Source organism: Aptenodytes patagonicus, chromosome 14 (assembly GCF_965638725.1).
Source record: "Aptenodytes patagonicus chromosome 14, bAptPat1.pri.cur, whole genome shotgun sequence".
NCBI lineage: Eukaryota > Metazoa > Chordata > Aves > Sphenisciformes > Spheniscidae > Aptenodytes > Aptenodytes patagonicus.
In genome coordinates, this window is record NC_134962.1 from 2683793 (window position 1) to 2707672 (window position 23880).

At 47.0% G+C, this 23880-nt stretch overlaps 1 protein-coding gene across 7 annotated transcripts in view; it reads left to right on the forward strand.

The window, feature by feature from the left end:
* KCNQ2 (potassium voltage-gated channel subfamily Q member 2) overlaps window positions 1-23880 on the forward strand; it is a 69210-nt gene that overhangs the window by 35180 nt on the left and 10150 nt on the right. The window contains exons 9-15 of one of the 7 annotated variants that reach the window (XM_076352111.1): window positions 1002-1031; window positions 5580-5648; window positions 7626-7655; window positions 13289-13342; window positions 20660-20883; window positions 21319-21427; window positions 21960-22091. In XM_076352111.1, the coding sequence (XP_076208226.1) occupies window positions 1002-1031; window positions 5580-5648; window positions 7626-7655; window positions 13289-13342; window positions 20660-20883; window positions 21319-21427; window positions 21960-22091 (648 nt within the window). The remainder of the gene's footprint in view (window positions 1-1001; window positions 1032-5579; window positions 5649-7625; window positions 7656-13288; window positions 13343-20659; window positions 20884-21318; window positions 21428-21959; window positions 22092-23880) is intronic. The other 6 variants (XM_076352105.1, XM_076352104.1, XM_076352107.1 and 3 more) reach the window with 6 other exon arrangements.

The following is a 23880-nucleotide window of genomic DNA, read 5'->3' on the forward strand; positions in this document are numbered from 1 at the left end:
CATTAAGGCGATGGCTGCTGACATGCGGCTGAAACGCACAACGTGGTTAGGAAGCGGGTTGGAGGAACACAATACCCCCGTCTCCCTCCTGGGTGCCTGGGGGTGATCTGCAGCCGCCGCTACCTTGGCACCCTTTCTGCTCAACATTGGGCTGCTTATTCCTCATAGCAGGAGCCCTGTGACTTGAGCTTACCTGTCTTCCCAAGGCATCTCCAAAAAGGCTGGCTGCTTGATATGAGAAAATTGTTACACATGCCTTGGAAGGAGTTCACGTGTCTCCAGAACATCACTCAAATCACGAGCTCTACTGCAGTCTCACTTGTTTGGGGAAAATATGGTGGCCTCTGAGAGTAGCTTAGATTTCATCTTTAAATTCAAAATGTGGTCGAACCAAATCTGAAATATGCACAAGGCTCCTGTACGTGCAGGTGCGGTTTGGGCTTGTAATGCGTGCATAGCTTGCTGCGCCCAGACATCGTAACCTGTTATGCATCAGCCACTGGATTTGCTGAAAAAAAATCTACTCTTTATCGTCACTTGTGAGAACAGGGCCTTGATCTCAACTGCATTCATATACTGGTCTTCACTAAAAAAACCCCCGCTGGCACATCATGCCCAAGTCAGCAGCCCAGCCCAAGGAGTCCCTGGCTGATGGGACCGAGGGCTGTGGATGTCTCATGAAAGGTCTTTGGGAGGCCCTCACATTTTCCCCGCTCTGTGGTGCCCATTTGCTTTCGGAGCAAGGTGCCAGCTGCCTGTCCCTGAGGGTGACGCGGGTGCGCAGTGGTTTCTGAGCCGGCTGCAGCGGGAGCGAGCTCAGCCCACGCTCCCGTGCTCACCTGTAAGCCTGGTCACAGCGCATCTGCTGCCGGGGATACACTTCGTTCATATGCTAATTTTCTTTATCCTGTTTCTTTTCCCCTTTCCTCCACCCCACCTTCCCGCCCCTGTTTTTCTTTCTCTTATCCCTTTGGTTTTCTTTGGTGAAAACACTTGAAAAGCACGCAAACGCAAACGTACGGTGCCTCCAGGTATGAAGTGCATGTGACTCTGAAACTGTGTGTCATGTCACTCCTTGTTCTTCGTTTGGGACTGTAACATGCAAAGCCTTTAATTAAAAAAAAAAAAAAAAAAGAAAAAAAGAAACCTCTGAAGATCAGTTTTTTTCAAAGGAATGAGTGAAAGCCCAAACCAGACTCTCCATCCTGCTGCCTACAGACTAACTCCATGCACCTCCATGTACATTTCAGCTATTGGTACACACAAGTGTTGGGAAACCGTCTGCCAAAATGATGATTTAAGGAAGGAGAATGGAAGAGCGCTTGATAAGCTTGCTTTTTTAAGGATGATTTCTTGATGGTCTTACCAACCTCCTCCAATTCATACAACGCTTAACAAGAAAACTTCCCTGTTCATACTTCCATTTTCCCTCTGCCATCGCTCCTGCGCGTTCCCCTTTCTCCAGCCCTCTTTTCCCATCCTTCATTGTGTCATTTATCTCACCTCATGCTGTAGGAGCTGTGCCCACGAGGTAACGCTAGGTTTGCTGAATTTGCTGGTGTGGTGGCACCGTAGGACGCATCGGTGGTAGCACAGGATAAAATCACAGTGGCAGCTGTGCCTGCTTTTGGGGACAACGTCTGGAGGAGAGAGAGATCTGGAATGCTAAACTGAAATGAGCGTTCATTTCTTCTAGTAATCCAGTCTGATTTTTGGGAAAGGGATGTCCCATCTCAGCAGGACTTTTCCATTTCAATTTTTTCTTCCAAGACAGACCTAGAGCCAAGCAGTTTTTAGCCCCAGTTATTCAATCTGGGACTTAACCTTTTGGGATCAATCCAAATGCAAAGACCTGTATATGGCTGTGTAAGGTATACGATAAATAATATTATCTCAGGTTCTGCAGAAAAGAGTAGACTTTCAAATCACAGGCATATTTTATATGAGGTGAGTATCTGAAGGTGTAGTCAAGTCAATATTTTAAGATGGGGAATAAATGGCTTGCATTTCAAGACTGTGGGCCAAGCTCTGTTCTTAGAGCAGTTTAAATCCTCACTAGATGCATTAATGCTGTTAGAGCTGATGTGATTTAGTGCCTGATTTCCACACCTGGTTCCAGTTTTCACAGATGCAAGTTTTACAGCCTTAGTAAATCACACTTACCGCTTTGTGTGGTTAATTTACAACAAATTGCATCAATGAGTTGCAAGTATAATATTATGAATGCATTTTCCTGTTGTGCTGAACAACAGCTTGTTTTGAGAATCAGACATTTTTCTACTGCCGGGAGTGAAATAAGAATGTGCCACTTCCATCCCATTTCTTACAATAAAATATTTTATAAGTTTCATAAATGTTCTCAGTTATGAAAAATAGCTTAAGCTGGAGACATAAAGGCATGGTTAGGGTAAAAATTGGCTCCTCATAGGAACTCCAACACAGCATGGAGACTCATTTCAGTCCCCATCCCATTCCAGCATCCATCTCCTTGTCACCCTCTTCCTAATTGTTCATACTGGGGCTGTTCAAAAAAAAAATCATCGTTGTCTCTGTGTGCGTGTCGTGGTTTGTACGTGTTTTTGTGTATGCTCCCACCCACTGCTGTGTGCTGCTGCCCTCCTCGCGTTGTGGGTTTTTGATGATGTCCTGGCCAGAGGCATGATATCCCTACTGTCCCCAGATGCTTGAGTGTTATCTGTGCTACCAGGAATAGCAAATTTGCCTTCCCTTTGGATGGGGGGAGCCGGCACCTGGAGTTAGTGTGGTGTTTCTCTGTGCTGTACTGGGAGGGGTGATGGAAAGCAGCTGTAGGTACCTCTGGGTCCCCTGCAGCAGCCGGCGACTTGGAAGTGTTGCTGTGGTGGGTAGCATGAGCTGTGTGCGTTCCCATGGCGTGCAGATCTTCTCACCTAGCTCCCCTTTAACTGAAACACGCTTCCCTTGCTAACAAGTGACACGCGGACCAGGAGGAGAGAGAGAAAACATGAGACGCCCCAGCCGGAGGTCCTTCCTCCACATCTCTGGAGGACACAGTGGCACCTGTGGCGCCTGTCCCCTGGGCACACACACCAGCGCAGGGTGCCCTCCATCCAGCGTTTTATAGCAAAGCGCAGTTAAAGCGCTCTGCAGAGCCCTGCCTTTTCTCTGAGGTTCTGGTGAAATAGTGCAATGCAGTAGCTGTTCCCCAAGCTGCTCTTGTAATGACAGGTTAGGCTGAGCATTCAATTCAAATGAAATTTCAAGTCAAGTACATGGCTGAGTTTGTACCCATTTTTAATAATTATAGTTCCAGTAAAACATCATTTTTTCCACCACGTGTGTACCAGGCCCTTCACCCTACCACAGAAATGGTGAATTTCTGTCTTTGCTTGTGTGTCTTTACCTTTGCATGGAAGCATCTGTGGGGGCCCAAGAGATTGCCACCTTCAGCATGGTGTAAACCTTGTGTTGTGGGCTAATGCAAAGGAAGGAGCTCCTTTTGGGATCCTGAATCCTTCAATCTAGTGAGCTAATGAGCTCTTCAGCTCTGATACTTGCATCGGTGGGAGCCCTGGATTTGTGATCCCAGCTGGAGGAAGTGGGGCTGGTGTCCTGTGTTCTGCTGGGTATGGACCTCCCCGAGAAACTAACTCACCAAAGAACAGTTGTGCACCCTTCATTAACTGCTGAGTACACTTTGTGCTTGATTTTATGTACCACCTTCTCCCACCTTAGAACAAATCTGCAAACCCTACGGTGGGTTTGAACGGCGGTGACAGCCCAGCACTCATGCACTGCTCCACTGCACCAAGGTCAGCTTCTTCCTGACGTCTTGAGTGAAGAGGATCATTAATTCATCAGATCAGGATGTGCTCTTCTCCAGATGGAAGCAAACAGAGCTGGACTGGGGAGCTGAGCCAAAATTTTCAGGCCTATTTTTATTCTTTTCTCCATACTTAGGATTGGAAAATTTTCTGATTGCCTCAATCTTGTGAACACCAAATCTGCTCTGCTGAACAACTGTGGTTTTGAGGATGAGTTTTGTGCATGCAGAGGAGAGGCTTTTCCGGTTGGTTTTTTTTTCAGTTAGAGGAAAACTGTGAAACTATTGGTCTCATAACGGCTGAAAAAATGTGGTCATAAATATCTCTGCCTTTATTTTACAGTAAGCAACAGCCCCATTTCTCACAGCACCTCAGCTGAGACCAGTCTGTTAGGGGAGTGCAAGCACTTGCACCCCTTTCCTTCCAGTCCTAAGTTGCGGTTTGGGGACAGTTTGAGTAGGTCCTTCTTGCTTTCATTAAAACCTACGTGGTTAATTTTCCAGCAAAGCCATAAGTATACGCTGCCTTGGGGTCGTGGCTTTTTGGGCTGTGGCCCCAACTGCACAGAGGCGGGCAGCTGCAGGCAGCCTGTTCCCAGCCTGCCGGCAGCCCCCATCCTCCCCTTCATCCCTGCAGTGATGCATCCTCCCGCTCGCTTGTCACAAGTGCGACCGGAGGCGGCTGCTGCGCTGACTTCGCACCCTCTGGGCACAGTTGATGGCATGTGGCACTTCGACAGTTTGACAAGGGCACGCTGGTGGCCCAGAAAGGAGTTTGCAGCAAGCCATGGGATGAGCCCCGTTGGCCTTGACCCCAAATGCAGAGTCCCCAAGCACGCTTTTAAGTAGATGCTGCTCTTCCCAACCATGTGCAGCGTTCTCCATCCTCCCCCTGACACCTCCAGCTCACATCTTTTTTGGTTAAAAACCTGACTGAATATCAACGTTAAATATTTATGGAGCAAGCCCCAGTCTCCCAGGGTCTGAGGGAAGAAACCAAAAGTGGATGTGGGAGCTAATCCAATGGCTTTTAGCACAAAAGCAGGATAGGCAACAGGGTGTTTGTTCATTGTTTTTTTTAATTATTAACCAGGATTCCCATTGTCAGGTTCTTTTTCTTCCTGAAAAAGGAAGGAAACCCATGGTTCCTAGGAGGCAACGATACATGATTTTGCCTCATTTTGGGGCAAAACCTGATGAGGACAGTAGGGAATTGGTTAAACTTGACCCCGGAGCGCACTGCTGTTTATCCTGGGATGGTCCTAGCCTCCTGTCCCTATTTCCTCTGCCCCATAAGCTGCTCCTTCCCATGCCTCCCCACATTCCCAAGAGCAGCAGGGTTGAGTTTTCCCATTTGCCTCCCAGACTGGAGCTTCTATCCACCTAATACACAGCTGAAGTGCTGACCTCCAAACTTAGCAATGCCAACCACTAGACTACAGGTGGTGAAACAGCTCTCCTGCCAAAACACTGCGGTGCTGCTCAGAAACCCTGGCAGCCGCTTGTTTTTTGGGAGGTTCAAAATCCGGTGGTGCAGACAAGTTTCTCTCTCTCTCTTGCTGTCACTTTCTCTCTTCCCCCACCACTCTGCCTTAGGACACTGTTGGAAGTAGCAGCCAAACCCTTCTCCATCCTTCCCGAGCTGCCCCCCAGTTGCAGATGGTGGCACAAAGCTGGTTCTAGTTGAAAGGATGGGGCAGCGGGGGAAGTTTCCGAGACAGGAGGCTCTGAAATCAGCTCTGCCTGAATATTAATGGTCTTTATTTTGTCCCTCTAGACTCATCCCTCCTCTGAACCAGCTGGAGCTCCTGAGGAACCTGAAGAGCAAATCAGGACTGACATTCAGGTTAGCAGCAGAGTTAAGAGAGCTCGGAAAGTACACACTTTGCAACCTTTTTCTTTTGTTGGGTTTTTTTTTTCTTTTTTCTTTTGGTTTTTTCCTTCCTGCCTTTTGCATATGGACAGCCTTGAAGATGTGAGAGGTTTTGGCAGCTGGTCCCCCATGGGTCGTTCAGTGACCTCTCCATCCCTCTCCCATGCTGTACCTGAATTTCTTCAGCCTAACTTGGCTCTGGAGTAATATTACAGTGCTTGGCTGAAAATGCAGTCATATTTTCAAAGGGTCTGATCAAGGTAGTGTTCCCAGTTTTCCTCTGACCTTTCTGCTCTTCACCACCCTCAGAGGAGACTCAGGCCCACGATGTGTTAATTAATTCCCCGTTCTCTCCAGCCTTCCCTCTCCTCCCCCAAGAGCAGGCAAGGTCGTAGCGGTGAGAAATTTTTGCTAGATTTGCTGTGGCAAGGTATACATGATTGCCCCAGCAGGCCAGGAGTCCTGCAGCTTAAACGTATGCTTGGGAGGGGTAATTCTTGGGTTTTTAAGCAGGCGAGGTTGCCCCGTTTGGTGAATGGGGAGTGTGCAGACCCCAGAAGGGATGGAGAGATGCTGGCCATGCCAGTGGGCATCAGGGCTAGTTGGGAGGGGTGGGATGGGACCTGCCCTGGGCTGTGTGTCTCTGCAGAGAGTAGAGATCTGTAGACCCATGGGTCAGACTGCAAACTTTAAAATGTGAGTATTTGAGCTAGTGACTGAGGCTGGGCTTCCAAGCTTGTCTGAGCAAGGAGCAGAGGGTGGAGGGGCATTTTTTTAGTCTGTCCAGGCTGCTGCCTTCAGCTGAAGGGAGAGGGGCCGGGGTCTGTGCAGATCTCAGCATCTCAGCAGTCACTGCTGGGTGGAGGCAGGGCCAGGGCTGGTACAGCATCACACTCAGAGGGCATTGAGCTCCTCCTGCCCAGGTCTTCTCGCAGTCTGGTTTGTCCCTTCAACTGTCTGGTATTAGGGGAGGCAGGCCCTTCTCTGCTGAGAAACACAGTCTGCTCCCTTTCTTGTGGGGCTGCAGGGGAAAGGCTGCTTCGGGGACCCAGATTAAATGCAATTTCCCAGCTTGAAGAACCTGTGAATCAGAGTAGTTGAAGGCAAAGCAGGTTTTCCTCATTGCTGAAGGGAAATGCCACCAAGATGCCCGCTCAGTGAAGGTGAGGTTTTTTTCAGTGTGGCCTTAGCTTGGCTTGCAGTGTTATGCCTACCCTTTTGCAGGTGTTCAGCTCGCTTTGTCCTTAATGTCAATGATTTTTCAGGGCAATCAAATGGTTTGGGATCTCAGTAGGAAACGGCATACAAAAATTGTGGCGTCCCACTCCCTCCATGTAGCCTTTGCCAACTACTTTGGCAAAGTAGCTGCCAAAGGCTTTGGAGGCAGAAACCCCACCTGGGGTGTCAGGGTATCAGGGCAGGGGTCCGTACTCCTTCCCACCAATGTCCCCCTCCCAGCACCACGCATTAGCACTGCGGCTAATGCATCAAGAGATCTGACATTAGCTCTGTCCCAATGGCCAGGAAGGAAAAGCAAATGCACCCGGGTCAGGGGAGCTATTCAAATCCTTCCCTATGTGCAGAAACAACTCAGGGCGGTGATTTCCAAACGAAGGGGGCTGCTCTCTGAGCCCACAGAAGTCCTCCTGTGCTCACACAAATCACACGACCGTCAGGTGTCTCAGTCATGCGTAGGCACAAGGATGGGTTGGGATAAACTCTTCAACCCTGTGCGTTGTATGTGTCTTCTCTGAGGTTGTGTGAGTCTCCAGTGATCTTCTGTCCGGGACAGAAACTCCAGGAATTAAGTGCTCCTTTCCCTCTCTTCTGTCCACAACTTCCACTTAGTTGTATTGTTTGGTATTGTCCTTTCGTTATGTTTTAACAGTGAAGCAGCAACATCTTTTGCCACCTGACACCTTGCTAATGTACTATTGCTTCTGTTTAAAGGAAAGAGCAGCAGCCTGAACCATCGCCAAGGTCTGTATCACTGCCAACACGCCATTCCCATGCATTACCTGTAGATTTCTATGTACGTGTGTGCGTGTGTGTACCATGTGGCGCCATCGAGGGAAGCATTCTAGGTATTAACGTGCTTTTTCTGTGCTGTGGCAGTCCGATGTATCTACGTGTATGCTGGACCTTAAATCATATCTTCCTTCCAGTCTGCCTCGGGCTGTAGCTGCGAGGATAGCGAGGCTGCGGGGGCTAGAGAGAGTGGTGGGCAGCACGGGCAGAGCTGGCAGACACTTATCCGGGGTGACAGCAGGGCTTTGGTTTATGCTGCTTTTTTTTCTTTTGTTGCTGGAGTCGTAGCTGAAACAGTATAACGCAGGCTCAGTGAGTGCCGATGGGTAGGTGATGCTTTGCCTATGTCTCCATCACCCAACGCCATGCCAGGCAGAGGTGACATGGGAACACGAAGCCATCACCATGTCGCTGAGTTAGCAATTTCTCCTGAGCTCCTCTCGCTGCAGGGTACTGCACGGGGCTGCGTGGACCTGCTGCTCCGTGGGACACGGGAGGGCTCTCTGACACGGCACGACGTTGCATGGCAGAGACACCCTTTCTCCACCCCGTTCCCTTTGGCCTCACAACCTCTGGATGAAGCACAGTCCCTGCTCCGTCTTCCCTGCATGCCTCGAGTCCACCGTGCAGAGCGTGCTCAGCCGGGCGCCCTCTGAGAAGTGGCGAGCACCTTCCAAGGCCAGCCGTAAATCTCACCTACGGGAGAGCTTTTCTCTATTCACATGTCCCAGGGAAAGCAACAGGGCTGGTATTTGGGATACTTTTAGGATACTTTTCATCCCCTTAGAAGTATTTAATTCTGGGATTTTTTTTCCTATATTTTCCCAGTTCTTTTAAGAAGTAATTCTGGGACTGAATCTCATTTTTTTTCTTGGGAAGCAAGATGCAAAACTGATGATCTATGGAGATCATCTGCTTGGCTTTCAGATCTTCCATCTCATTTCTCAAAACATAGCTTACAGCCTAAATATTGTAAACGCTGAATATGTTTTTCAGAAGTATAACTACAACCTGGCATTTTGCAGATGTAACTTTCTGCTGTGCCTTTTATCTTGTAAGAGGCCAGAAACTAATTTTTCCCTTGAATAAAATCCAACCAAAGATATCTGGGTAGATACGGTGCTGAGTAAAGGGAGGAAAATTTCATCCTTCCTTCCTCCTCCCGCCCCCTCCCCGGCTCTTTTTTCTGTCTTTCATTTGAGCTTTTCTTTGCAAGCAGAACCTCCGTAGCACTCCGTCCACTTCCCTGCCAAATAAACCAAATCTCCAAGATCATGTTTCAACTACCCAGATTATTTTTTTTTCCTACTTGGGGTCTCAGCCTGCGTAGCTAGAGCGAAGGCAGCCTCCATCCAGCTTTATTAAAGCAGGGAGCATGACGTGGGAAGTGCTCTCTGGGAGCAGACCAAGGCTGAAATCTTGGCCACCCGCCCGTGGCATCAGGAGGGTCAACATTTCATCCCAGGGGCCTGGCTGCTCCGCTGCCCTGTCTCAGCCAGTGCCATACTTCGGATGCACCAAAGGGTAAATCCACATTTCTCACAGGCATATGACTGCGCAATGAGACGAAATCTCTGTTCAGCCCGATCGGCTCCATAGCCGAGGAAATCTGAGGACTGACGGTCCCTTGTAGGGTCACACCAGCCAGCATCGCTGCAATCGCAGGCACTAGTCTTATTTCTGAGGCACTAGTCTTATTTCTTATTTTTGAATCTCAGTCCTGTCTTGCAGGGTTCATTTTCACTGGTTAAAACACTAGGTTGGATATAATATTTCTTCGTAGAGGTTGCAGGTTTTTCCCTGTTCATTTTCTACATTGCTTTCTTTATCTTATGTCACAGAGAGAAGTAAAAATAGCCTTTCACTGCCCTTTTTCAGAGTATTTTTTTACTATATATGGCTCCTTCATCAGGGTCATTTCCAAACGCTGCTTGTAGTGTATCCGCCTCTTGTGACACTGATGGGTTTTGTTGCCCTCTGTTGTAAGATGCTAAACCTGAACCCAGGAGTGCTTAAGCTGAGGGTCCGCAGCTGCCGTGTATATGGCATTAGAGTACTTTCTATATTGTTCAGTTCAGCTGCCGTAGCAGAACCGAAGCTCTTTCCTTCTGTGTTCTGTTAGGGCAATATCAATTCTACCTGCTCCCACTGCCCTTTTCCATCTGATAACGTCTCAGACCTCAGGAAGGAATTTTGCACAGTAGTCCCTATATTCAGGGGGCCCCAAATCACCTGCTTTCCCAAATAAAAGTTTCTGGATCTTTTACATTCACATCCCAAATCTCCCACCCCCTTTAATTTCCAGCAGCCTCCCAGTGATGCTCAGTGTGTCATCGTGCCCTCAGCAAAGAAAACTTGTCCTGTTTCTCAGCCCACCCGACAGTTAATCATCCAGTCGTGGTCTGTCACTGATGACTGTTTCACTTAGGAAACTCCTCGGGATGAATCATCTCTCATAGCAGACCCCAGCACCACACTTTTACTGCTTCAGCTGGTAAAGGATTTGCCACTTCCCATTTCCATCGATGTAAGGAAACATACTGTCTCTCATCTGGAGATAGCTGGATCTTCCTCCCGTCGTAGTTATGTGTAGGGAGTGGCTGATTTCCTATATCCCTCTTTCCATAACTGATACACCACAAAGTCCTTACAGCAAACAGAACAGAAACAGCTTTTTCACTATTTTGCATCTTAATATTTTTTAAGTTAGAGAAGGGATGCTGGCACGGCTGCTCTGTGCAAGACAAACATTGCCTTGCAAGGTCAGGGAGCATCCCAAACGCCCCGCCAGTGCGCGGGGCAGCTGTTGGGGTCTTGCCCGTGCACCAGCGGCGATGCTGCCCTCTGGCTCCGGTGCTGCTGTAGCTGTGCTGATTTCTGCCGAGATGGCACTCGGAGAGCTGCTGCCTGGGGTGGGAGGACATGGGGAGGCGATGGGGTTAGCATGGTGGAGGCTCAGGGTCACCTGGAATTACTCAGGTGGCTTTTGATTTGGTCTTGGCGTAAAATGGGACAGCCGATCTGAGAGACAGGTTACGTCCTTTCTCTATCGCTTCTGTTTCGTGTTTCACCGCGAGCTTGTCTGCATCCATCTATGACCGAGTGCCGGGAAGCTGTGTGCTGACCTGTGGGGAGGGACAGGAACTCACCTCCCCGTGACATGGAGCCCAGGCTGTGATGAGCAGAAAAGATGCTGGCCTTTTTCTACATGCTACGTACCTCTTCCCCCTTTTTATTTTCCTCCCTACTTAAAAACTGCTTACAGAGCTTCCTCTGTTGCCCGTTGCTTTGGGCGCTGTGTCCACCCTACTGTCTGCCTTGGCCAGGAGAAGTGGCCATCTGCCCTTCCCCGGGCTGGCTGCTACTGCAGGAGCAGTTAGCCCCAGTCACACCTCCGAGACCACGCTACTCTCGTGCTCTCGGTCCAAATATAAGTCCTCTCTGCCTCATAACGCCAGGGAAGGAGAGCTGCCCTGTGGTGGGGCTTTTCTCACCCCTCCTGCTGCAGAAAGCTAGCAAATCAGAGTGGTAACGGGGTTTGATTACTCCTGTGTTAATCAGGCTGGAAATTCACTGTGGCATCTCGTCTCTGTTTATTTTGTCTTCTGATTGTAATGTCAAAAAGACAAACATATGGTTAGCCAGGACTACGGAGGCTCCTATATGAAATGCGTGCTTCAGATGCTCTTTAACAGATGGTTTGATAAACATCTGAAGGCATCCATGACCACGTTTCTTCCTCTTGTATTTTCCAAAATATGATTGGGTGAAAAGCTAAAAATTAATGAACCAAGTGATCATAATAACACATTAATATCAGAGAAAAAGAAACAGAAGGATTCCAGGGAACTGGGAAGCTAAAACTCAGATTACGTTGTCCAGCATGAGTTCAGTCCTGTAGGTAATGAGAGGAACCTCTTTGGAAGGTTGTCCTCAGCTGTGGTTTGTCCTTGACCCTAATGAACTCAGCAAGACCTTGGCCATTATATTGAGTGAATGCTGGACTGGGCCACCTTGTAATGTGTATGTGTACCTGTGCGTATATCTATATATCAATGTATGTATATGTCTGTCTGAGATACCCAAAACATTAATATCTCTGTTCAGGGGTGTGATTAAGGCTTTTGTACGCACTGGAGGATGCCTTTGGTTGCCTCAGTGGGCCCCTGCTCATCCAGCCTAGGGTGTCCGAGGTGTCACTAACCGCTACTGCCCGTGGAAACCAGTGTCAATCACAGGAGCCCGATGGGCCTTGTTAGCCTGGGTTGGCGTTTGACCTTCTAACCGATTAAACTGGTGTCAGAGACTCATGCTGGGACTGACAGTAATCTGGAAATAATCAGTTGCCTTTAGGGGAGCGGATTATTTGCACAGAAGGGACTGCATCTTTCCGTAGGGACTGCAGAGGAGACTGAGAGGAGAGTAACCCACGTGTCTCCCTGAGGCTCTGCATGCTGAATATTCACTCCCACGCCGCGATGCTCAGACCCCAGCTCCAGAACAGCCCCGGTAGCACCTCCGGTCCCCGGGGCTCTCTGGGGATGGGGGGTCCCATTGCGGGTGCCTCAGGAGTCCCCAGGATGCAGAGGGTGGTTTCGGCTGAGCTTGCACAGGACGCCGCGAAGCAGAAAGAATTCCTGCAAATTCCTTCTGTGTGTGCCTGCGAGCTCCTCCGATTGCCGAGTTCAACTGTAAAATGAGATTGGGTTTTTATGCCCTTCAGCCTTTTCAGTCTGTCCATGAACTCAGCAAGTGATGCCCGCTGGTGGCTGGTGGCCAGGTGGGGTGACGGGGGCCACGTCATTACCCTTCCGCAGGTAGAGGGCTGCTCCATGGCGTGGAGGACCCTGGTCGTGGGGGCGATCTCCTGGCAGGGCAGTGCCTGAGCAGCGATTTGGGATGGGCTCACGGGAGCTGTGGTGGTGCCTCAGCAAAGCCAGTGACTCCCCAGAAGTGGTAGGGTCCGTCTAAAAAGCGTTATGAAAAATGGATGCATGAACACAGATGTTCAAATCCTTTCCCATAAGGGACTGCACCACACCCCGTTTTTATCTTTTTTTTTTTTAAATGCCAGGCTTAATATGATGCTATTTTCTGTATAAGAAGTGCAAATAATTCACAGATTAACTGCCTCTCTTTGTGAGGTTTTTTCTGGAAAAAAAAAAAGAAGAAATTTGAACCTTTTCGATGTTGTTGGACAAAACAAGTTGAAGTTTTGGCCCTCCATGGCTTAGGCAATTAAAAAAAAAGTCTTTTATCTGTTTAGAGGAAGAAGAGAGTACTTTTTGTTTGCAATGCAGATGAAAAATCTTCCTGCAGGACTCAGTCAATTGTAGATGAACTGACGCCACCGATTCAATGCAGAATGCGTCATTTCTAATAATGACATTTATTGACCACAGTGAGACAAATTTCAGAAACCCCCTTGATTTTTATTTTTTTTTCCATTTAACGCTCAAACAGAAAAATCCTGTCATGAACCCGGCCCTCAAAACACCTGTCTTTTAAACCTAGAGTCAGTAATCAAAAGTTTCCTGTCTGGCATTTGCTTCCAGGTCTAATTTTTACTCTCCCCTCATTTCCAGTAAAAGCAAACCGTGCAGAGAGTCACTATGCGGATGCTGCTCAGGAAACTCTAGGTACCACGGGAAATGCGTCGCACGGAACTAATCAAAAGCTGCACGGCTCATTCTCCCTCTACCCTGCTACCACCCGTTCTGATCACTTCTCTGCTTAATAGAGGTACTAGATGAGTAAAAAAAGGTGAAAGAGCCTCCCCATTGCCCGCTCAGAAATTAGAGGCTTCCTTGTCTGCTAATCATGCAGAATATGTGATTCAAAGAGACGAGGATGGGGAATTTGGTCTGGGCTAGCAAGCCAGTGTCTGCTCAGCAATGGAGGCCAGGAACTGAAGTTTAACAAATGATGGAAAATTAAAAATAAATAAATAAATTAAATTTTTTAAAAAAATTTTTCAAAAAGACCCCTTCCTCCCTACCGCTCCATCCCTCCTCAAGGTCCAGGGAATCCTTGCAAATTGAATTGCACTGTACAGCAATAGCACGTTAGCAGCATGAGAAATACCGGCTTCCTACCTCTCTGCTCAATCACCGTTCCTTTGGCTCTCTGAACACTACAAATTGACCTTTCCTAGTCTTGTGGCCTTTGGAAGCCATGGCTTGCCTATCTAGCACCTCTACTACGCAGCTAGAGAAGGACTAATCTCAGCCTGTCCCACCAGACGTAGGGGATATGGGTTCCCCTCAGCGTTGACATTGGCATTGTGAATGGTTCTGTTTCTAGATCCCGTGGGGAACAGATAGCTAGAGCAGAGGGTTTCGTACGAGCAGTGTTTTCATCTCTTTCATCAAGCTGACAATTGTTAGGCGGCTTCAGAGAATTCCCAAAGAGCACCCGTCTAATGGCCATAAGGGTACACGGATACATATATCTTATGTTACTTATGCATAAATACATCTACTTCCACGCCTGCACTGGAAGAGTCTCTTCCCCCGCCGCAGACACTGCTTCTCAGCAGCAAACATGCACCTTCTTGAATTACGAATGCCCAGAGTTTGCATGCTGTGAATGCTGGCAGGTGAACCCCATCAGCTCTTCCCCCCGCAGCCAGGCAGGCGGAAAGCCCAGGAGTGGCAGGGCACTGAGTGATGCCGCATGTTTGTGAAATCGGATTTTTGCATGCTCTTTTTTGGAGTCCGTTTTAATTCTCAAAATCACCAGTCTCTGTCTCCCTCAGAAAGCCAACAAACTACAGTTTTAAAAGTATAAAACTACAGCTTTAAAAGTATATGTATCTCTGATTTTCTCCATTAATTGTTCCAACTTGTATCTTTTCTTTTCTTGCTATTTTTTTCCCTGCTGGCTATTTTTATTATCTGTCAGACTAGAGGCTAAGACTCATGCCTGAAACTTGCGTGTACCAGAAGCTCAGAAGTAGTGTGGTAAATCCCATCTCTGAATGGGTAACAAAGAGGAAGGGGGCATGATCTAGATTTCATACTAAGCAGTTCTCCGTGGCAGGAAATCCCCTGTACCTGGATAAATAGCCTGAATCTTTGAGTTAGCCTCCTGCTACGTGTTTTGACGGTACTGTGGCCTTCCTTGAAGTTTATCCCTGAAAGAACTGGTTTAAATATTGGGTGATCACCAGTTGCGCAGACAGCATTTCAGTACATTTCCGAATGGCAAAGATTTGGTCAATAGTATAGCTGAAAAAAATATCATTACTTTTGTAGTGTTTCCGTTTGCCAGGTGAGGTTGTTTTATCCTTGGAGGAGGAGGCGTAGTGCAGGCAGGGACCCCTCCCCAGAGATAGGCTCCTTTCAGTTGCTTAACGTTGAGGTTGTTTTTGGCAGAGGTTAAAACAAGGAGTGATATTCGCAGTGCTGTCCTCTCACCTGGCCATGTCCAGTTCTGTTTTCTGGAAAATCAGCCACTCTGATCTTAGTGTCTTCCTTGCATGTCTTCCTAGGCATGAATTTTTAATTGGTAAAGCCAGTATATATTTTCTACCGAATTCCTTCCCACTGTGGTCCTCATTTCATCTCCCCCATCTTGAGTTCTGCAAGGGAAAGGGAGGATGAAACAAATTATTATCTCAAGATCTTCTTAATCCATTGGAGACCCTGAGAAGGAGGATTACAGACTGTGGTTCTTCCAGTCAAAAAGGAGTCTTGAACTTTGGAGTAGCTACAAGGGCATCTTTGTTACCTGCATCCATCCTGAATGTAGTGTTACACACACTGTGCTTTAGTAAAACGATAGATTAACTGTGAAGGGACATAAAAATAATTCAAATGTCTTGTTTTCCTGGACCCTCGGGCTGCCTGCCCGCAGTCCCCCACTGCACAAAATCCTAGAGGCAGATGCCAGCACTTTGATGCATCTTAAGGCTGAGTGCTAGAAGCCTTCATCTAGGATGCATATAATGAAATAACAGCCAACGATGAGGCAATCATGGAAAACTCAATACAGGTAAATTAATAGAAAACTCCTTAGAAGCCGTGGTTTCTTAATGTACTAAACCAATGATCTCTAGTCAATAAATGCAATAATGCATGCATTTTTAGACAGTAATGTAACTATACCAAGCCAGATTAGCAAGTCTATCATATTCTGCTTTGTAAGAGACTTTCCTGGCGTCTACTCAGAGATGAAGGCACCACAGAGACCTGACAGTGGGAAGAAATGGCACACAGACCAGTGAAGGAAAGGTGTTTGCAGAGCCCTTGACTGGCCTGCGGGTTTGGGTGTAGTGTGTTGCTTAAGGTCTTGTTTAGGAATAATCAGCCAGCTCGAAGATGCAATCTAGCTGTTTTGCTTTGCTCCTGAAATGCAAACCAGCTGAGCTGGCAAATAGCAAAAGGTTGCTAGAAGATGCAGGATCTGTGTGATGTGGTGTTTGACAGTGCTCAACGTCAGTTTGGGAAAAAAAGGCTGTGTGTTAGGAAGAGAGGGGTGACGGTGTAACAGCAATGCTGCAAAATACCAAAGGCCAAGGTTAAAGACATGTCTCTGGCTCCAGTGTCCTTTCACTCACCCAAGGCCCCATGCTCAGCCAGGTTTAGGTGGTGGCTGCGGGGATGGTGCAACTCTGGTCTTTCCTGTTATGATTTCAGTGCCTCCCTTCAACCCAGGTCTAACACCGTGGTTGTGGACAAGGAAGAGAAGAGGGATTACTTACCATAACATTGATCATTGGCTGACCTTTTGTTTTCTTTATGTCCGGGCTGCTCTGCTTCTAGGAACTCCATTCTCTGGGCTGAATTCACCTTTGCAATGGCTTTTCTGAAATCACTGGAGACAAACCATGCTTGTGCCTGGTCCTCTCTTGGTTTCTGCTCTAGTCATGGCAAGTGTTGCACACACAGATGTATTTTCCTTTCCTTCATGTCTCCAGTAATTGGTTTCTGCCTCTTATTCACACCTGCGACCAGACTGGAGCCCAGTGATAGCCACAAAGGCTATCATTCACTCCTGGCACTCCTGCCTGGTTTTAACAAGCTGTTCTCATATGCCATGAGCTCAGCACAAACTCTGGATTAAAAAACAGCCTCATTTCCCAACAGGAGATAGCCTCTTTCTCCTGGCCATAGCTTTTCAGAAAAATGGACGCTGTTACTGGTTGAGTTCTTATGCAGAGATGGATCTGAGTCCATGTTAGTCTAATTCAGTTTGGCTGACGTTTGCTGCCTACAAAATGAAAGGAGAAAATGAAACAATTGCTCAAGTGTAGTTTAAAATCGATGACAAGAAGTTACAGGTGATACTTTTTATTGATCCAAAACTACTGCTAACGTAATGAGTCCACATTTTATAAAAGTGCTGATTTAATACTATAAAGGGCTGTGGAGTGAACCCCAAAGCAGAGGGTTTCAAACGGGAGCTCAAACCCCCAGCATCCTAAGGAGGCTGATGGCAGCTCACTTGGAGGTTAGTTCTCATGCGTTTTGCTGCTGAGTGCTGGGCTGTTGGACCTGAATGAACCTAAATGCAAAGCACACTAAAGCAGCGAGCATCTTGCTGTCAGCTGTGGGACCATGGATCGGTCCTTACGTGTTCGTCCAGCATGGGCTCTCGTTTTCTGACTGGCAGCAGAGAAAAAGTCAACTCAGTTTTTACCCTTTGTTAAATTCAATTCAAAAGCTGAAATTTTTGTAAACCTTCCCCAAAGTCAGCCTGGAAACATTACAATTTTTTTTTGTTATCAAATATGTTTTTAATAGGTGCCAGCTGAAGATCTAGGAACTGAAGCATGCCCTATTACGCTGTTATGGCTTCCCATAATCTTAGTCTCTGGTTGCAAAGCCAGTTTCCTTTCCCTTCCCTTCCCCCTGGAACGAGCAGGGCACCTGCCCCGTGCTCGCGCCGCTCTTAGCTATCACGATTGCAAGCTTCAGTTCATGTTGTCGTGTGTGGCTGGATTACCGCTTTCCTCATGTTCATGTCACCAACACATACGCTTTCCACTGAACTGAGGCTCATTTACCATCTGCTTGAGTGACATCTAAATACCACTTCTCCGAGACTCTCTGTGTCACTCTGCATGACTTTCTGGTTGAATGAGAACATGATCTTGGATTAGCTGACAACATATGTCTCTATATGTGTCTATATTTCTTTTGGACTCTTTCCTACCAGCTCCTCCTTTGCAGGGATTGTACTTGCATGCGATTCCAGGTGTCATTTCCAATGAGAGAATTGCATGGCAGAAGGAAAAATTCAATTAATTGTTCGTGTTGTCTCATGTCATCTGTGTTAAAACAAAGAAGTTACATCAGGTGTTGGGGTTTTTTTCTGAGTAGTGAGTACTCAGGAGCAAAACCCATCCAGATCTTTATTGTTCATCAAATTTCTATGAGATTTTTTAATGTGTAAAAGTGTTGCACCTCATGCTGTCAAGCTTGAAACTCTTTGCTCGTATTCCTCACCGAGTTCAAGGCTTTCTTTTTTGCCTTTTGTGATTCTTGCAGACATCTGCAGCACATTTATTGTGGGAATGGAAAAGGGGCCCCAAAGAAAAGGCCCTGCTTTACTCAGTGATAGGCAACTGGTTTCACACCAAGGTTGGTGATGGGAGCAACTCTGCAGAGGATGAGGCACAAAGAGATTGCTTTGAATTCTGAATATTAGTGTGTTGCTGATTCATTTATGTGAAACTTATTTTTAAAAAAGACCAGGTAGTTCAAAGTATTAGTACTACTGAAATGCAGTAGATTCCAGGAATATGCTTCTGTAAAATCAACTAAAATAAAGAAAAAAAAAAATCCAATTGGCCTACTTAGGATCAAATGACAAATAAAATTCCAATCTGGTTTCTAATCCGAGAAACACAGAATGAGAATTGCTTTTAAACATTTGGCTCATTATGTACGATGATTTCGGTAGCATTAGTGACTAAGGCTTACATCCAGAAAGGTATTTAGGCACGTGCTCGTTCCTAGATTCCTGTGTGGATTTGTACCTCTGATCTGATTTTCAGCTACGCTAAACATTTGTTGGTCCCATGGCTTTCAGACAGGCTCTGCAGGTGGGCAGCACGCTGGAAATGAAATCTCCAGTACTTACCTACGCAGTTTCACTGAATTAAGAATGCATCATTAATTGGATTAATTCTGCCTTTTCTAACTTGGTCACGAACAAATTTTATTTTCTCTCAAATGTATCTTTCAACTCAAAATTGTTGCCCAGCCAATGGCCACAGATAACGCTGCTCTGCAGCCCAGGAGCTGCTCTCCCCGTTCCCTGGGCGTTGCATCAGGGCAGCAGCGTCTCCTCGGGATCACGCTGTGCAACTCCGGAAAATGCTGCCTAAGCACCTTTCTCTCCCTGTAAATGTTCAACGTCTCGCAATGTAAAGTGACTTTGTAAAAATAGCACCTTCTTACTCAACAAATCTGCTCCCTGTGTGTCTTCGAGTCACGTCTTCTTCCTTTACTGACAAAACCGAATGTCAGTTCCCGTCAGCACAGTACAGCTGGTACGGCTGGGGAAAAGGGAGCTGCATTTTCCTTTGCTTCAAATACCAGCAGCTAAGTTCTGATTGAAGAACCTCGTGCCAGTTTTGAAGGCAAAGGAGGATTGTTTGGCTCTGAGCTTTAAGGTGGCGTTGCTGAGAGACAGAAAAAACCCAGGTCTTTGGTTGGTGACCTGGAAATCTGAGGTGGAAATCAAAATTCCTGCAATGTTCTTCCCGCAAATCGAGTCAGAGCATTTGCAGCAAAACGATAAATGGCTGCTGCCGTGGTACAGAGTGTTGGGAATTACAGCCATGGTTTTACTCAGTTTTGATTTGCCTATATATAAAATATTAGCTACTTGTGCGAGTGCCTTGGCATTGGTTGTCTAACCTCTATTAGTGTATTTTAATAATCAATTACTATTCAGAAAATATCAAATCATCCAAAATTATTTGCAGTTTGGTTTCCCCAGTGCTGTCTCTATAAAGTTTGCCCTTTCATAACGGTTCACAAAATCTTTTTGGTTTGCAATTTTCATGTGAAAATTCATCATCTTCATTTGGGTGAAAGTTTTTAATTACAAATTTCAGAATTTGGAAAATAATTAGAGCTGGGTCAGCAGACTATTTCTCAGTGAGATCATCTCTGTTTCTGGAGGGATCTTCTTTTCAAACCATAATTACAAGGTTTTAAAGAAATGGGGTTCCAATAGAAAAACAGCAATAAAATGCCATATTCTGAAGTTGTAAAATTTTGCTTTGCGTGTTTATGACACCCGTAGCAGACCTGCAGATAGACGTTAGCTAGCTTTTAGATTGAATCTTTATAGGATACAAAGGAGTTGCACATTTAAGTGTTCGTATTTAAGTATTTAAATATATGACTGGAAAAAGAGGAATTCTTTGGAATATATAAAAGGGGCAGCTCATGTTTTAAGAGGGAGGAAATACAGGAGCTGAAGAAAGGGAAAGGAAAGGTCTAAGCACCAGAAGTGAAGTGTTTCCAAGAAAGTTAAAAGTTTAAGCTAAAGGCTTTTTTTTATTGGTATTTTCTTATTAGATACAGGGTTTTGGAAGGCAGTTGTGAAAGAAAAGCTTCCTTGCTCGTGAACGGAGCCGATCACTGATTTAAGGAGTCATAACCTCATTGTTTAACGTCATCTGTCCCGCCAGCCCTGGCATCCCACGAGGGGCTTCTGTTTAAGTCCTCATTATTTTCTCTCTCTTAATAATCATTCCCATTTCACTCATTGTGGCGGAAACATTTCTACAATGCTTTCTTTAAAAAAAAAAAAAAAAAAAGAAAGAAAATAAATAAATATATTTTTTAAAAAAGCCAACAGCAAAACTACATCTCACTGCTGCTTGGAAGTGCTCTTGGTTTCTAATGGCTGGTGGGGAAGGACTGCGTGGTTTCCAGAATGACTCCTCCTGCTGTCTCCTTTTTGTCTTTGTTTCAACGTGTTTCTCTGAACAGTCAGAAGGTCAGTTTGAAAGATCGTGTCTTCTCCAGTCCCCGCGGTGCTGGCACCAAAGGGAAAGGCTCTCCACAGGCTCAGGGCATCCGGAGGTCCCCCAGCGCTGACCAGAGCATCGAGGACAGCCCAAGCAAAGTGCCCAAGAGCTGGAGCTTCGGAGACCGCAGCCGAGCCCGGCAAGCTTTCCGCATCAAGGGAGCGGCGTCGCGGCAAAACTCAGAAGGTGAGGGCTTGGGGCGCCACGTGGGACCCCAAAGCCCCGTCCAGCCCCAACATCCTCTCCCTCCCCACCTAAGGGCAGAGCTGCAAGCCAGGGTGCTTAAATAGGTCTCCTTCCCCTTCCAGTCCTTTAGCTTGGAGTATAATAAGAGGTAAGAAAACCTCTGCTGATGCCCACGATAATGTATATATTTATTTATATAGGGATAGGGAAAGGAGGAAGAGTCAGGCATCTAGAGAGGGATGAGAGCTGCAGTTGGCATTGCTGGATGTCACCATAACACGTCTTGGGAAATGCTCCCATCGGGATGCTCAGCAAAGATCTCTCTGGTGCTTCCCCCTGGGATTGCTGTTTGTGATCCGACTTGCCTTTTCTCTCGCGGCACCAGCATGGGAAATAGTAACGCGTTGTCTTTATTCCTCCCTCTCCCAAACCCAGAAGCAAGCCTCCCCGGAGAAGACATTCCTGATGAGAACAAAAGCTGCAACTGCGAGTTTGTGACGGAAGATTTGACACCAGGACTGAAAGTCAGCATCAGGGCAGTGTGGTAAGAGAGGGAGAGGGGGGAAGCGGTCCGGAAAAATAAACAATAGGGAAAAAAAAGAAATTTAAAGTCCAAGCAGAGGGGGCAAATGCTGAAACGTCTGTGCTGCAGGATGGTTTTCCCCTGGGTGGCCTGCCCTCCTTTACAGAAAATTCTGTCAGAAAGAGCAATTTTTGCTGACGGAAGGAATAAATGGAGAAACAGGAAAGTCCCCTGCAGGGATGCATCCAAATGGTCGTTCTCACCAGCTTTGAGATTTAATGCTGACATTTATAAAAGCAGTGCAGAGAAGACACTCGCACAGCTGATAGTCCAAGGGGCATCGGGGACCCCCCGTCGCAGACAGGGCTTCAGCCACGAGCCCCCGCATCCCCTTCCCTGCTCCTATTGCCGCATCCTCTCCCAAACCCACAGGGGTGGGATTTATTCCATTTTCCTTCCAAAGCAGCTCCCTGCAGTGTTTTTTATCTGCCACTAAGCAGGTCAGGCTGCAGCCCAGGGACTATATTTTGCCTTTCCTCTCCAACTCCTGCAGCATTATGAGATTTCTCGTCTCCAAGCGCAAGTTTAAGGAGAGCCTTCGGCCCTACGACGTGATGGATGTCATCGAGCAGTATTCAGCCGGTCACCTGGACATGCTCTCCCGGATTAAAAACCTTCAGGCCAGGCAAGAGACCCCTCTCTTTGCTTCATTTTTTCACTGTTTTTTGTTCATTGTGGAGGTATTGCCAGGAGAGAGACACTTTCCTTTGCAGCTACAACTTATTCTTTTTCTTCCTAAGAGAAAGCCTCAAGGAAAACACCAATGCTTGTGGCTGGAACCCACAGGGATGAGCAGGACAGGGACTGCAAACGGTGGTGTTATGCCACTAAAACTGCCTTAGTGCCCACCCCAGGCCATACACACAAAAATCACGGCTCATCCGCCTACTTTACTTTGGGAGTTTCTGTCATTACAGTATATTCCACAGGTAAGGCAGGTGCGTATCTCCGCGGTGCTCCTGGCAGCATAGCAAAGGTTTGGTGCCCCAGTCTTAAGGCTAATATGTGGCTAATTTGGTACCTTCCTGGGAGTGATACAAAATAAAATCCGGTGTGCTGGTTGTGACCCTGCTGCTACGGGCAGAGGGGGCAGCGAGGAAGCAGCGGCTTCTCCAGCTGTTGGGACCACTAAGCTGTTTTAGGAGGAATCCCTCCTCGGATGGCACAGTCTGCCAAAAATACGTGCAGATGGGGATTTCTCATCCAAACCCACCGACGTAGGTGTGGTTTAGCCGAGCTGCATTTCAGCCTCCGTGCTCAAATTTCAGGGGGAGATGAGTTAGTTTTGACTAAGAAATGTGAAAAAGGGACAAATGGAACCAAGAAGGGCATTTAAAATTTCATTTTCTGCTACGATCACCCAATTATTTCTCCTGGAAAAAAATGCAGATGAATTTGGTCCCCTGAACAGAGGATCTGAGCTAAATCTCTTTTCCTGACCACTGCTCCCTTAGCCCTGATGTCCCACGTTGAAAACCAGACCCCAAACCCCAACACCCCCCCGGCTGTGTTGGCTCAGGAGAAGTAGCTCCAGTTCTGCTGAGCTCAAAGGACACCCGGAACAGAGCCAGGGCTTGGCCATAGGCTATCTCCAGTCAAAATAATATACCATTTACTTTTACACTTGGAGAATGAAAAGTATTTCCCTCCATAGCTATGGCAGCACAGCTTCCTCTGGAAGCCATTGGGGAAGTTTTCCTTTAATTTCAAACCCACCTAGGTCCCTGGCAGAGTCAGCAAATGTGCAAAAAAAGTGTTTGGGTATGCAAACAGCTAATATGAACCCCAGGAATGGAAAAGGAAAATTATCTTAGGTAAAAGAGGAATCTCTCTTCTCCTGTTCATCTCTCGGAGACCATTTTAACTCTGCTATTTTTGATGTTCAAGCAGCGGAGGTAACTTTCTCAGTGTTGCTGCACGCAATGTTTCCCATTTCCAGATATGCAGCCAGAAGGTATATTTTCCCTTGCGTTGGAGACTAAAATATCCTGGAGAATTTCCTCTCTTTGAGCCTCTCACCCCCATTCAGTACGAATTCAGTGATTATAGATCCAAGATGTGTAGTTGAATCTGGAGAGGGAAGAGGAGGAGGAGATTTATATTTCCTAACTTTAAGAACCCGAAACGTGAGGCCTCCAGGCTGCCTCCACAGTGGGTGGTGAACCATTGGGGTTGTCATCTCCACTGGTTCCAGGTGAGACACCTGAGTTTTCAGCACCACGAGCTGGTGCAGCAGATTGCCTCACCATCCGTGCAAGCCTCCTATTGCCAATCCTTCAGGGTGATGTGCTGCAAAGACAGCATGGTTTGGTTGGCTGTTTTTTGGGGTGGTTGGGGTAAGGAATTGCAGCTTTCAAAGACCAAACTGAATTCTCCTCTTAGCTGTACCCGTGGGGCTGTGAGGCTGAGGTTGC